The 14433-nt window shown below is 33.7% G+C and overlaps 1 protein-coding gene, 1 long non-coding RNA gene and 1 other non-coding gene across 4 annotated transcripts; 2 read left to right on the forward strand and 1 right to left on the reverse strand.

Moving 5' to 3' along the window:
• Positions 1 to 165: 165 nt before the first annotated feature.
• LOC122588676 (KIN17-like protein) lies at positions 166 to 8270 on the forward strand. 2 transcript variants are annotated; one of them, XM_043760845.1, is made up of 2 exons: positions 166 to 1415; positions 7973 to 8270. In XM_043760845.1, the coding sequence occupies exon 1, from the start codon at positions 219 to 221 to the stop codon at positions 1395 to 1397; it is 1179 nt and encodes a 392-aa protein (XP_043616780.1). In that variant the 5' UTR covers positions 166 to 218; the 3' UTR covers positions 1398 to 1415; positions 7973 to 8270. The 2 variants fall into 2 exon arrangements, with proteins under 2 accessions (XP_043616780.1, XP_043616778.1); XM_043760843.1 differs by lacking the exon at positions 7973 to 8270 and adding an exon at positions 1940 to 2386.
• A 400-nt stretch (positions 8271 to 8670) lies between these two features.
• Positions 8671 to 11825, reverse strand: LOC122586330. The gene is made up of 3 exons (XR_006321955.1): positions 11064 to 11825; positions 9000 to 9190; positions 8671 to 8859 (listed from the first exon to the last, which is right to left on the reverse strand). It is a non-coding gene; the product is annotated as an uncharacterized LOC122586330 (long non-coding RNA).
• A 202-nt stretch (positions 11826 to 12027) lies between these two features.
• Positions 12028 to 12101, forward strand: TRNAI-UAU. Its single transcript has one exon. It is a non-coding gene; the product is annotated as a tRNA-Ile (tRNA).
• Positions 12102 to 14433: the final 2332 nt, after the last annotated feature.

Here is a 14433-nt window from a genome sequence, read left to right on the forward strand (position 1 = left end):
ACGCCCTTTTTCTAACGCCCTATGTGCGATCGCCGATCTGTACTACTTTTTACCGCGTTCGTAGATCGTGGGGGGTTTAGCGTTTTCTGTGACTATCTCTCACAATCAATCCCCATATCTATATAATACACACACACACACACACACACACATATATATATATATTACTGTAGCAATAATTAAATTATATACAATAATAATATAAATAGTTAGAAGAAATGGGGAAAAACGATTTTTTAACACCAAAAGCAATAGCAAACAAAATCAAAGCAAAAGGGTTACAAAAGCTTAGATGGTATTGTCAAATGTGTCAAAAACAATGTAGAGATGAAAATGGATTCAAGTGTCATTGTATGAGTGAAAGTCACCAAAGACAGATGGAGGTTTTCGGCCAAAACCCGAATAGGATAGTCGAGGGATATACCGAGGAGTTCGAGAGCATGTTTTTGGAACATATGAAGAGGAGTCATAGGTTTAGTCGAGTAGCCGCGACTGTTGTTTATAATGAGTATATTAATGATAGACATCATGTGCATATGAATTCGACGCAGTGGGCTACGTTGACTGAGTTTGTTAAGTATTTGGGGAAGACGGGGAAGTGTAAGGTTGAGGAGACGCCGAAAGGGTGGTTTATGACTTATATTGATAGGGATTCGGAGACCCTTTTTAAGGAAAAGATGAAAAGTAAGCGGGCCAAAGCGGATATTGTTGATGAAGAGAAACAAGAGAGGGAGATTAGGAGGCAGATTGAACGTGCTGAGCAAGGGAATGGGGGTGTAGGGGATGTGGGTTTGCAGAGTGACGAAGCGAGGTTGTTGGTGAGAGATGAGAATGCGAGTGAGAAGAGAGTTAAGTTGAGTATCGGTGAGAAGAAGAGTGTTGGGAAAGAGAAGGGTGAAGGGGGTTCGAGATTTGTATTTGAGGAAGTGGATGATGTGCAGAAGAAGGTGAAGGATAAGAAGGGGAAGACGGGTGGTGGGTCGGCATTGGATGAGTTGATAAGGGAAGAAGAGAAGGCGAAAGAGAGGAGTAACCGGAAAGATTATTGGTTATTTGAAGGGATCGTTGTGAAGGTGATGAGTAAAGATTTGGCAGAGAAAGGGTATTATAAGCAGAAGGGTGTTGTTCGAAAGGTGATTGATAAGTATGTCGGGGAGATTGAGATGGTTGAGAGTAAGCATAAGCTGAGGGTGGATCAAGAAGAGCTTGAGACAGTTATTCCGCAAATTGGTGGGGTTGTGAAGATCGTGAACGGTGCGTACCGTGGGTCGGATGCGAGGTTGGTGTCTGTAAATACAGAGAAATTTTGTGCCAAAGTGCAGATTGAGAAGGGTATTTACGATGGGAGAGTTATCCAGGTGATTGAATATGAAGATATATGCAAACTTGCTCAGTGAAAGTATTGTCTCTAGCAGGTAAAGCCTCATAAGATTATTTGATGTTTGCTTGATTAAGTTATTTGTTTCTTGTCACAAACTATTAGGGATTGTTTTTATCGGTTTTTATTGTTGATTGTAAGTCTTCTATATCAACATGTTCATAAGCATATGATTTTCTAGTATATTAATAGCCGTGGGTTTGAATAGAGAGGAATGCATTAAGCATAAAAATTTTAGTAATTCAGTTATCCCTTTTTGATCTTGAGTGTGCATTGCTGACATAGTTACTTACATCAGCATTTATGTGACTGTGCTAATGTTAATTTATACTAACGGTTCAGGTCTTGATATTTGTTCACTTTGCAAATTATGTCGATTAATACATACCATAATAGTATAATACCTTCACCTCATTCATCATAACTTATTCTAGACATCTATAGTCTGTGACTTTCAAGAAACTTGGGAAAACTATGGCTTATTTGTGACAACTCAATCTTCACCTCAATACTTTGTGTACCTGTTGATATATGGAATTTGGATATTATTGTGTCTTATAGGAGTTGCAGATGATTTAGATAGAGACGTATGACTGACAATATAAGTTAAAAGATGAAGAATTTTGTTCAAACAAAGACTCTGAAGATGGAGAGATGTTCAAAAAAAGAGGAGATCCTATGCAGGTGCCATCCTCTTTCCGGTAGGGGTACCGACAACAGTATTGTCATTTATAATTTCCCAGTTGTTGCACTTGTCACTCACTACAAAATAGTAACTTCTTTCCTATTAATGTGAGTAACTGTAAACTCTATGTTAGTGAAAAGGAGCACGAGACTGTTATCTAGGTTTCATTTCACATAGACGATTGTAGCTTTGAGTTTTGATTTCTACGGAGTTGTTGCGTCTTATTCATCCAGGGAAATGAACCTAGTTTTTGTATTCCATACCAATTGTCAGATGTTAATACTTATGATTTAAACATTAAGGAGTAGTCGCCTAGTTGGTTATTCTCATGAAGATTGTGTTTATGATTGTTTTAGAGTTTATTGATTGTGTCACCGCTATTGGTAGTCCTGAAATAATTGAAAGTCATTTAAGAGTACAGTTTCAGAATAGTTTGTTTATTTAAAAATGTATTTTTGTGCACCCGCAAGTCGTAAATCAGTGCCATGGAAATGAAGAATCTGATTTATCTGTAGTGCTTGGATATTTAGAGGCCAAGAATTGGGTCTTTCTAGAAACTAAGATTGTCCTAGTTTTTATACTGAAGAGCTTCTCTAAGGCAAATGATCTTTTGCTTAGGTAATTAATGAGCTTTTTAGTAGAATTGTTAACTTGTGGTCATTAATACCTTGAGCCAGTTTACCCAGGGAATTGAGTTAACTTCTGTACAAGTGATTCAATGATTAATGATCTAGTGGTTGGATAAATGTAGAAGGTATGCTTGAGCTGGTACTTGCTTGTTATTGAAATTATTTTTGTTTATCGTAAATTCGTAATCTTCATTTAAGTTTGAATTGTTGCAGTTCACTTGTATACAATCTCTCTTAGGTTGGTGTTGAGTGTCGGAGTGACCGGTGAGAAGCAATCAAAATCACAAACAACCGTTAGCGTATTGCATCTTTTATGTTTAGTAAAACTCCTTGCGGAATAGGTGGAACACTTCTTATTTGGCTTTTGAATAGATAGCTTGACTCAATGAAAAACGATATTTTGAATTAATTTGGATATAAACCCTTGACTCCTGACTAGATCGAGACTGGGATTTTGAGAGTATATATTGCTGCATAAAGTTTATGAATAATATTATGTAAACTAATCAAGAGAGAATATAAGGACTTAAAAGAATAGTGTGATAGTGGATTAGGGAGTGACGAAACTTGAAACAAGTTCAAGCAAAGAGAGGTTCAGAAATGTACGGCCACTCTGCGAGAGGCAGGACAATTGCCCGTTGTAAATGCTTTCAAAGTGTTCAACAATGGTGATGGGCATTGATAGATCTGATACACAACTTGTTTTGTAACACCTAATCCCTTCAACACCGTATACGAATTCAATAGGAATGTAGTTTCATGCTGTTTATTAACTTTTTTTTATCCAAAGCTGTTAAACTCGGCAATGAAGGGGGTAATGAGGAAAGTCACCCAAAATTTTAAACTGCAATCTTGAAGAAAAGAGGCTTTAGAGGCTCCCCAATGGTTCGTTATTTGGCTCGTTGACACACAGGGACGAGTCCACACCGTTGGGTGGGACTCGTTCCCCTCTCGTCCGCCTCACTCGTCCGGTGGATTAGTCCCTGCAGGGACGAACGTTTCTCTTTTTTTTTTTGAATGCAACGGATAGTTGCAAGTTTCTAACATTGGCAAAACAGGTCCCTTAATGTCACCTTTGTATCAATTTGGTTCTTAGAAGTGTCACCTTTAGTCCCTTTAACGGCTACTTATTTTGTAAAAATCGAAGACATTTTATTATCAGAACACATTTTATTATCAAACGACATTACATGATTAAAAGACATAATTAAAGAACAAATTACATGATTAAAACACGAAATACATAATAACGTTTCGGTTACTCGTCATCATCTTTGACTGACATTTTCCCGAAGCCACGATTAGCATGTTCGTTCAGCCACCACTTGTCGTGTTGGGGGCATTTGACTTCCCACGTTGATTTGTCTTCTCCGCAGTTGTCGTGGTACGATTCGGCCCAAGTGCATTGGTCACCCAACGTGTGACCGGCCTGAAAAATATCATCGACCACCCTCATGACCTTCTTGCTCTCATCCTGCAGAAACAATGAATATGTCTCTTCGTGTTTTGAGACCTTGCGGCCTGGTGCTTGTAATGCCTCAACCTGCTGCTCGCATTGTCGCATTTTCTCTCGTAGGTAACCGATGACCCCAGTGATCTCAGTTTGAAGGAGGGTGTCCTCTTTGATATCAACCATGATTCTTGTTTTCATTTCATTTTCGGTCAGACGAGGTCGGTGAACATTCCTTTTTGATGATAAGGACGCCATTAACTTAGAAAGAGTGAGTGGGTTTGTAGAAGAATGAAACCAAATTGTGCTATGGCTTGATATTTATAGAATGAAACTGAAGTGTAAATATTTTTGAAATTTTGGCCGTTGGAGGGACTGTAAGTGTAAATTATTTTGTTTTTTGAACGTTGGGGGAGCGTCATTTAGTTTACCTATAAATACTGGCCTCTTTGATCAAACATTTCTGATAAAATCACAAACATCTAAATGACTTCTTCATCAAGACCCCCTATCCAAATACTAGCCTCTTTTATGCGTGTTTTTGTTTTATTTTTAAATAAATTGTGCACTGTTTCAAGTACTGTAATGTTTATTTTATAAATAAATTGTGTAATGTTTTTATGTGTGAATAAAGTGTTTTTTATTTGGGTATGTTTTAGTTTGTTATACTTTCAGAGGGTTAAAAGTGTAAAATTTGGATAAATTTGTAGAATTAAATAATTGGTGGGTCCAAGACTAGTCTTTGATGGATGAGTCCATTGGGTGTATTTTGGGGGGATTAGTCCTTGGAGTGTTTTTTACTAATGTGGCGCTGACAGGGACTAGTCTTTGGTGAATTAATGCTTACCATTGGGGAGTCTCTTAGTACGATAGGACAGGTTATTGTACAAACAGTTAAAGGGATTGATTTACATCTTTCCAGGCAAGATAAATTGTCTACTTGTTGGTTACAAGTTTCTGTGGGGGCATTTTCTTTGAAATGGAATTTGCCTAGCCAGTTTTTAAGGAGTAATGCCTTAATCGAACATCAAAAATATATATTTGAATAATCTTTTAATACAAACTTTTCCAGACTTCTTATATATATGAGTTTTGTTAATGACAGCCCTTAGGGCTGTCAGTATTAGTTAATTTGATGCATTAAAATTTGTACTTTGACATGCGAAAATTCAGGGGGGCGGTTATTGATATATAAAGTACTACTCTTTATGCATGTAATAAGCTGTTAATGACAACCCTTAGGGCTGTCATTATCATTTTCCTATATATATACACACACACTAAATTTTAGACTCGTATCAAATAAATGCTTTTATAATATTATCAATACAAAAATTAGTATATGGAACAAAAAAAAAAATAAAAATACTTATACGTTAAAATGTAAAAGTTATTTAAAAAAAATTGAGATATTAAAATGTAAATAATGAATGCTAAATTATATCAAGGTTTTTCTTTCATACAAACTCTCTAAACAAGCATTATTTTAACCTTGATTACACAATTAACTAAATTCTTGTTGATGTGTTGCAAAAAATAAATTTTATCAAGGCTAGATACAATTTGTGAATATTTAAAGCATAATTTATCCAAATTTATCGGTTTATTTAAAATAATAGTCAATCCAAATTTGTGAATACAATCTTAGTTTAATCACATGTTGAAATTTTGGAAATACATTAATATATATTACTGTATGAAATGGTGTATATGATATATATCTAGATTTTAATGAGAATACATATATTGAAAATTAATTATTCAATTGATAATGTCGTTAGTTTTGTTATATATTTATAATTTATTTTTTTAACAAGCTATTGTCAATAAGTCTTACAACAAAAATAATATAAAATAAAAATGTTAATATGAATATTAATTCATATTAATTTAAATGTTATAAACTCTCTAACTTTTAACTATATTTTGTTATTAGATGGACATTATGCAATAAAGTATTAATTATTTTTAAATTGAGTTAAAGTATATATTTGATGATGAAAAAACAAAATGTGTAATTAATTGTTTTTAAATTGAGTTAAAGTGTAAATTGATGATGGAAAATCAAAAAGTGTAAATTGATTATTTATAAATTAGGTTAAAGTGTAATTTGGTGATAAAAATCAAATAGTGTAAATAAATTTAGACATGTGTTGATTTAATTAATTTTGAAAAACTGTGGGTTGTGATTGATCAATTGAGGTTAAGGTAATTGTATGTATATATTAAGATTAAGATATATATATTTATATATATCAACTTGGGTTTGGAAGTACGAAATGTACACCTGTTAAGTGAATAATATCCCGGACCCAAAAGATTGTTGATAATAATATAATCATATAAAAACTTATTTTGATTGCATGATATATATCCGCATTCAAAACATGAAATGATTTTTTCATTTATACATGCAGACATATTTAAATGTTGAAAAGCAATAATTAACTTTGAAAATAGATTCGAAAATAATTGTAGCGTGCTTGAATAGAAATGTTTGCACATACAATTCATTTCTATAATTTCACACGGAATGTCATGGTGTCATTTTCATTTTTCAGTTCACATACAAAAAGTCATATTTGATGACTATGCCATCAAATGCTAATATTAGAGCTTGTCATAATATATATATATATATATATATATATATATATATATATATATATATATATATATATATATATATGCATATATGCATGAGCTATATGGAAGAAAAACGAGTAACAACATATAAGGTGTGAACTTTTATTCTCTCTTTGAATATAACAATATTTTGGGTATCTCAAAAAGAGAGGATACAAAACACAAAATACTCCGTAGCGAACAGGTACTAAATTTTTGCCAAAATCTAGAACATTATTCTTTGTGTTATCCCAAAACAATATTCGTGTACCCAGACAGATAGGGTCGAACGGTTGTTTTCGGAAAGTAATATCACGATACAAAAGGATATCCGGTCATTGATTTCATACACCGGCGATTTATTTCTAACTCTTGTTATAGTTTCCTCTAAAGGATCACAGACACAAGAAGGAGAAATAGATCAAGTTTCCCAGCAGTTACTACTTTGTACCGCATTTGGGAACGCGCACGTAGATCGTGGGGTGTTTAGCGTTTTCTGTGACTATCTCTCACAATCAATCGCAATATCTATATAATATATATCACTGTAGTATTAACTAATTATACGATAATAATAATAATAATAATAGTTAGAAGAAATGAAGAAAACCGGGTTACAAAAGGAGTCGGCCGGGAGCATGTTGAAGGAACACCTGATGGGGGGTATAGGGGAAATGGCTGGCGAAGCGAGGATGTTGGAGAGAGTTGAGAATGAGAGTGAGAAGAAGAGTGTTGGGAAAGACAAGGATGAGAAGAAAGTGAAGGATAAGAAGGGGAAAACCTCGTAATTATTGGTTAATGAAGTTCTTTTTTTCTTGTAACAAAGTATTAGGGATTGTTTTTAATTTTTTTGTATCAGTTTTTATTGTTGATTGTATTTTGAAGTCTGCTATATTCTAGTAATTCAGTAATCCCTTTTTGATCTTGAGTGTGTATTGCTTACATAGTTAGCATTTGTGCGACTGTGTTAATGTTAATGTTTTTATACTAGCAAATGGTTCAAGTCTTGATATTTGTTCACTTTGCAAATTATGTTGACTAATATCTTCACCTCATTTATCATAACTTATTCGAGGCATTATTTTATTGTCTGTGACTTTTAAGAAACTCGGGAAAACTAATAAATAGTTCATTTGTGACAACTCAATCTTTGCCTCAATTTTTGTATACACCTGTTGATGTTTGGATAAAATTGTGTGTTATAGGAGTTATATTTGCAGATGATTTAGCTGGAGATATATTATAGACGATTGAAGCTAAAAGATGAAGACTTTCGATCAAACAAAGACTTTTAAGATGGAAAGACGTTCAATCAAAGAGGAGATCCTATGCGGGGGCTATTCCTCTTTCCGGTATGGATATCGACAATAGTTATGTCATTTTAATTTTCCAGCTGTTGCACATGTCACTCACTACAAAATAGCAACCTCTTTGCTATTAATGTGGGTAACTGTAAATTGTAGCTTTGAGTTTTGATTTCTATGCAATTGATGCTTTTTATTATTCCAGGGTAATGAATCAAGTTTCTGTATTCCTTATGAATTGTCAGATGTTAATACTTATGATTTAAATATTTAGTAGTTGGTTATTCTCATGAAATTAGTGTTTATGATTGTTTTAGAATTTATTGATTGGGTGACTTGGGTCTTTCTAGAAACTAAGATTGTCCTAGTTTTTAGTAGAATTTTTAACTTGTGGCTGTTAATACCTAGAGCCAGTTTACTCAGGGAATTGAGTTTGTACAAGTGATTTAATGATTAACGATCTAGTGATTGGGTAAATGTAGAAGTTATACTTGGGCTAGTACTTGCTAGTTATTGAATATAATTTTGTTTACCGTAATTGTTACAATTTCCTTATATACAATCTCTCTTAGGTTGATGTTGAGTATGAAGGTGACCGGTGAGAAACAAACAAAATCACAAACAATCCTTACTTGTTTAGTCAAACTGCTTGCAAAATAGGTGGAACACTTCTTATTTGGATTTTGAATAGATAGCTTGACTCCATGAAAAACGATATTTTGAATCCATTTGGCTATAAACCCCTGACTCCGGAGTAGATTGAGGCTGGGATTTGAGAGTATATATAGCTGCATAAAGTTTATAAATAATTTAAGGTAAGCTAATCAAAATAGAGAATATAAGGACTTAAAAATAGTGTGATGGTGGATCAGGGGAGTGAGGAAATCAGAAACAAGTTCGAGCAAGAGAGGTTCAGAAATGTACGTACTATCTGCACGAGGCAGGACAACTGCCCGTTGTAAATGCTTTCGAAGTGTTCAACAATGGTGATGGGCATTGATAGATCTGATACACAACTCTGTTTAGCAACACCTAATCCCTTCAACGTCGTATTAGAATTCAATAGGAATGTATATTCATGCTGTTTATTAACTTTTTTTGTTCCAAAGCTTTTAAACTCTGCAATGAAGGGGTAATGAGGTCAGTCACCCAAAATTCTAAACTGCAATCTTGGAGAAAAGATGCTTCAGTACAATAGAACATCTTATTGCACAAACAGTTAAAGGGATTGATTTACATCTTTCCGGGCAAGATAAATTGTCTACTTGTTGGTTACGTATTTCTGTGGGGGCATTTTCTTTAAACTTGAATTTGCTTAGCCAGTTTTAAAGGAGTAATGCAACATCAAAAATATATATTTGAATAATACTATAGTATGAACTCTTCCAGAGTTCTTAGATATATATCAACTTGGTTTCATCCTTACCTGATTTTGTTTGTTAATTTATAGCTTATATCTGGAAATGAAAATGCAAGCAACAATCAGAACCTGTAACAACAGTAACTACTCAAATTCCAGGGTAGAGATCCAAAAATGGTGGAAACTTAGAACCTCTGGTTATTGCAACTGCTGAACTGCAATACCTAGAAATTGTGGCAAAACGGGTAGGTAGGTAACGGGCCAAAAAATGACTAGTACCAAACTGGGTAAGAGTTTATACGGGTTAAAGTGTGTCTGGTTGGCTACTTTCTTCCATCTTGACACGGCAACCAGTTTGACTCACCCATTTTATTTTCTTTCTATGTTTTGTCTTGTCGATGAGAAGAAATTACGTTTGGCATGGGTTCTCTAAGATTACGTTTTCTATGTTATGTATAGAGTCTTCAAGTTATGTTGATCTCTGTTAGTTTATTATAATCTCTTCAATTCATGTTGCCCATGCCTCCTTGTTCAAGAAATCCAGGCTTATTGCTTTCAAGCTTCGTTCTGTTCGTTCCTATATATATTGTGATTTTCTGGTTGTTGGGCAAGCAATCGTTAATCTCAATTATCGGGGATAACTAGCGTGTGGTTGTTTGGCGTACAACCTTAGGTAAACGACTATCAAAATTATCATCTAGTGGCTATATCTGTTTTTCTGCTGAAGGATAGACCCTTATATGATTACTGTGATCTCACATGTTATATTGAAAATGTATGTAGTTTAAAGAACGTACAAGTACCAAAAGTTGTGAAATTGAAATGTTATCGGCAGACTATGGTGTAGTACCACCATTATGTCATTTTAAAGCCTCAAAGGTACTACTTAACTTTGTTAGAATCGGTGGTTGTTGCCAGTTTAATCTATATTTTGGCAAAATTAGGTACAGCCATCTCGTGTTTTATATCATTTCAGTAACTCCAAAAGGGCCTGCTGTTCAAGTGTTCATTTTTTTTTGGTTGGTCCTCGTCAGTTTTTTCCATCATTTTCTCAGAACTGCTCGATTAGTTTTTGGACTGTTTGCATCGACTCCTGATTTGAAAAGTAGATGGAGCCTAAGCTTCATTGTCTGTGGAGATGTATATGAGCATCTGTGCTAGTATTAATTATAAACTTTTGGCTCTCAATAGCACTGTATTAGTTTATGGCCTCTGCAGAATCCTTTTTAAACCTGTGCACATGGTTTGTGACTCTCTGGTTACAGATTGTTGGATCTTTGACGATATTTAGTTTTCGTTGTAGAGAGAACACCCATAAACATGCATCTTGGAACTATCAATCAGAATTGATGATTTAAACTGTGGTGACTTGAGATTACTGGATAATATTCAAAAAATGGATTGACTACCACTGCTGGGTTTGAGTTTGGCATTATAAAATATGGGAACTTGGTTGTGATTTCAGTTTGTTAAGTTTACTTCAATGCTGTACAACTCTGTTTTTTGTATAATTTGATATGGTTATATAGTACAACTTGCCCATTATGACCCATTAGAGTTAAAATACCCATTTGACCCGATAGTGATTCAAAAAAAAAAAAACAAAACAAATTTACATAATAGTATACTTACAATGAAATATACTTAGCTGACCCATCTCATGATCACCAAGTAGCCATCTGCAGACCGCAAAGCACCAAAACAATAATGCAAGGAAATGGAACACCATGTTAAAACCAACACATTACTCCCCCATTATATTGAAGCCACCTTTTTTACATCCTTCTGATCATGCTGTACCCGCAATACTGAAGTGGAAATCCTTCAGCATTATTGTGACCCAAGTCTGCAGAACAGATTAACCCAAATCACGACACGTCGAGGTAGCCATTTGTATCGCCCTTACAATGACCCATTCCATCACTAGAAAATAGAATGAGAACAGTTACAGGTGTCCAAGCGCTTATTAGATTCACTGTTTAAACATTCTACAAGCACACAAGATGCAGACGACTTCCGTAAAGGTCAAGTTCAGTTTCCACATATGCCATATGAACCATTACTGGTTTGAGAGGCATATCATGACCCCCTACCCGCAACTATAAATAACCAAATTGATCCTCTTTCACATTGGACTGAACTTCTGCATCCAACCTCCTTCCAACCCACAGCAGCCGGAAATGACTTTTAGGGGAGGTTTATGACAGCATCTGACTTGACACGTATACTCCATGTTATAGCCCAAAGAAGCACTACCGAATTGTGTACAGTATAGATGGTTCCCATCTGGATCACATATCAGGAGCCAAAGCTCGTGGCAGCTAAACTTGTTTCGTCAACCAAATAAAAGACAAATATTTTAGTAAAACAGACACACAAGATATAACGAGTTAAAAGAGGATTCTGTGTTTTAAGAGTTTGATGGCTAGGAATAAAGAGTTGCCTCTCGACAGCTTGTAAATATGTATACCTTGACTAATGTAATCATATTAGCTTCCTCATCAAAGCTCGATTAAAACGTGTAATTAGAGTCTAACACTCTAATTAGCATTGTGAATAAAAACAAAAACATAAACCTTAATTTTTAAAGACAAATGGTCCCGTAGCTCAGTTGGTTAGAGCGTTGGTCTTATGAGCCGAAGGTCGCGGGTTCGAGCCCCGCCGGGACCAAAAAATTAGGAGATTGATATTTTAGTCTTTTACTAGCCATCTGAAGTCATCATCTGATCCAAATCCATTTTTATTTTTAGCTTATCACATAACAAACATCATAGTATCAGACTAACATATTCAAAAATTAGACAGAAATCCATTTAATTTGTTTTTATCACACAAGTACACAGCAACATCACAATTACACTTTTAAAACTTATAGATATGATATTTTGTATTATAATAATTAAAATTGCTCATTATATCTTCACAACCAAGTTCGGTAAAAAAAAACAAGATAATTGACCAATTATTAGCTTACACCAATTTTTTTCGAACATTCAGTCGACATATGACATTGGGGAAACCTCACCGTATAATGGTGAAGTTTTGCACGTACCATTGACAATGGGATGTTGACAATGGGCCGTTATAGATATTCGGATGAAAAAACCCAAGACTTGTCATCCCTAAAGATCAAACTCAAGACTTTATATAAAACTTGGAAGATCTGTAACCAATTGAACTAGTCATCAACTCATTGTTGGCTTAACCACTTAATTACTACTAAAAACATATAGACGCAAATAAGAATAAATATAAAACAATATAAAGTCGTCATCAATGATAACACACGAGTGTATATTTTAATACACGGATTTATATAATAATGATATTATCATGTGGTATTTTTAGTGGCTATCGATGATCATCGTTCGAAATTTCTAATGTCGATTGTTTATTTATTTGCCCATATGACATTTTTATAAGCGTATTTATCATGTTGATCATTAGGGGTAACCATAGGTCGATTTGGGTTGGTTTTTTCCTAAACCTGAAACTTGAATATAAAAATAAAACCATTGGAGTCGGTTTTGGTTCGGTTTGATTTATCGGTTTTTCTGTTCGGTTTGGTTTCGGTTTTTTAAAAAAATATTTTTTTATGTATTATGTTATAAATTTAACTTTCAATTATTAAAAAAAAAATATGATATGTATAAACTAAAATATACGTATGTTTGCTAATTGTATCTTTTAAGTGTTATTATCAATATAATCTTTGATAAAAACAAATTGATTATATTGTTCATTTTTATCTAAAACATACAATTTATATAGATATATATCCTAGAAAGGCAAAAACTTTAATTACATTAACTTATTTACTAGTTATAAGTAATAAATATACATGTAATAAGATATAAATATAAAATAAGTTAAAATAAATTATGTTCGGTTCAATTTGATTTGATTTTTGATCGGTTTTTATGCATATGAAACCGAAACCTGAAACCAATCCATTCGGTTTTTAGAAAATGAAAACCAAACCAATCGGTTTCGTTCAAGTTTCGCTTTTGTCAGTTCGGCTTCGCTTTTTGTTTTTCCAGTTCGATTTTTGCTAACCCCTAATATTGATAATGTTGTCCCATAATGGAGGCTTATTTTTCCCCAAATGTTGATTTTTATAAACGTATTTTTATAAATTTTCGCTTGATTGGATATATATATCTTTCCTGACTTTACATATCCCGGCTTGATAGTATCCATATCTACTCCATATAAAGAAAAAATAACCCCCATTTTAAGCATATTAAGCATTTTTAAATTTTTTTTTCATAATACCCTAATTACCCTAACAAATCAAACACAAAATCATGTCACTCTCTCTCAGACATACACTGATATACACACATCGACACCCCCACCGCCACCAATCCTTGCTAACACCGCCTCCGTCGTCGTCATTGAGTCCCCTCCACCGCTATCACCGCCACTACGACCTGTCATCGCTGCCGCCGCCATCATTTTACCGCCACATTGTGCAAGTAGCTTTCTATATAGATAAATATAGTTATTATAATTAACTAACTATTATTCTATTGTAATTATATATGGATTTATACATCATTTAATATACAACTCTAACTTTAATTTTATTTAGATTATTTGTATTTCATTTTATCAACTTTTATATAGTTTTTTTAATTTGAAGTTATAAGAAAATTTTTGTTACATTATATACATTTATTAGTTCATTTTATAAATAAATCATTATCCCGCGTAATACGCGAGATGAACATATTCAACTAATGACATTTTAATGTTTTATAATACTATATACATGCATAAGTATCGAAAAAACGTATCAAATATTTATATGAATATCTATGAATCAATAACTCTTTACATATGATACTGAAAATTTAAATATATTTTTGAATGGAAAGAATGTAGAAAGTAGATGTGAATTATTACTCCATTCTCGCATTGAAAACGATTGTGGAATATTTCAAATAAGTGATATAAAAAACACTATAGCGATCACTTTCGATGAACGCCCCTAAAATGA

This window comes from Erigeron canadensis, chromosome 2, assembly GCF_010389155.1.
Source record: "Erigeron canadensis isolate Cc75 chromosome 2, C_canadensis_v1, whole genome shotgun sequence".
Taxonomy (NCBI): domain Eukaryota; kingdom Viridiplantae; phylum Streptophyta; class Magnoliopsida; order Asterales; family Asteraceae; genus Erigeron; species Erigeron canadensis.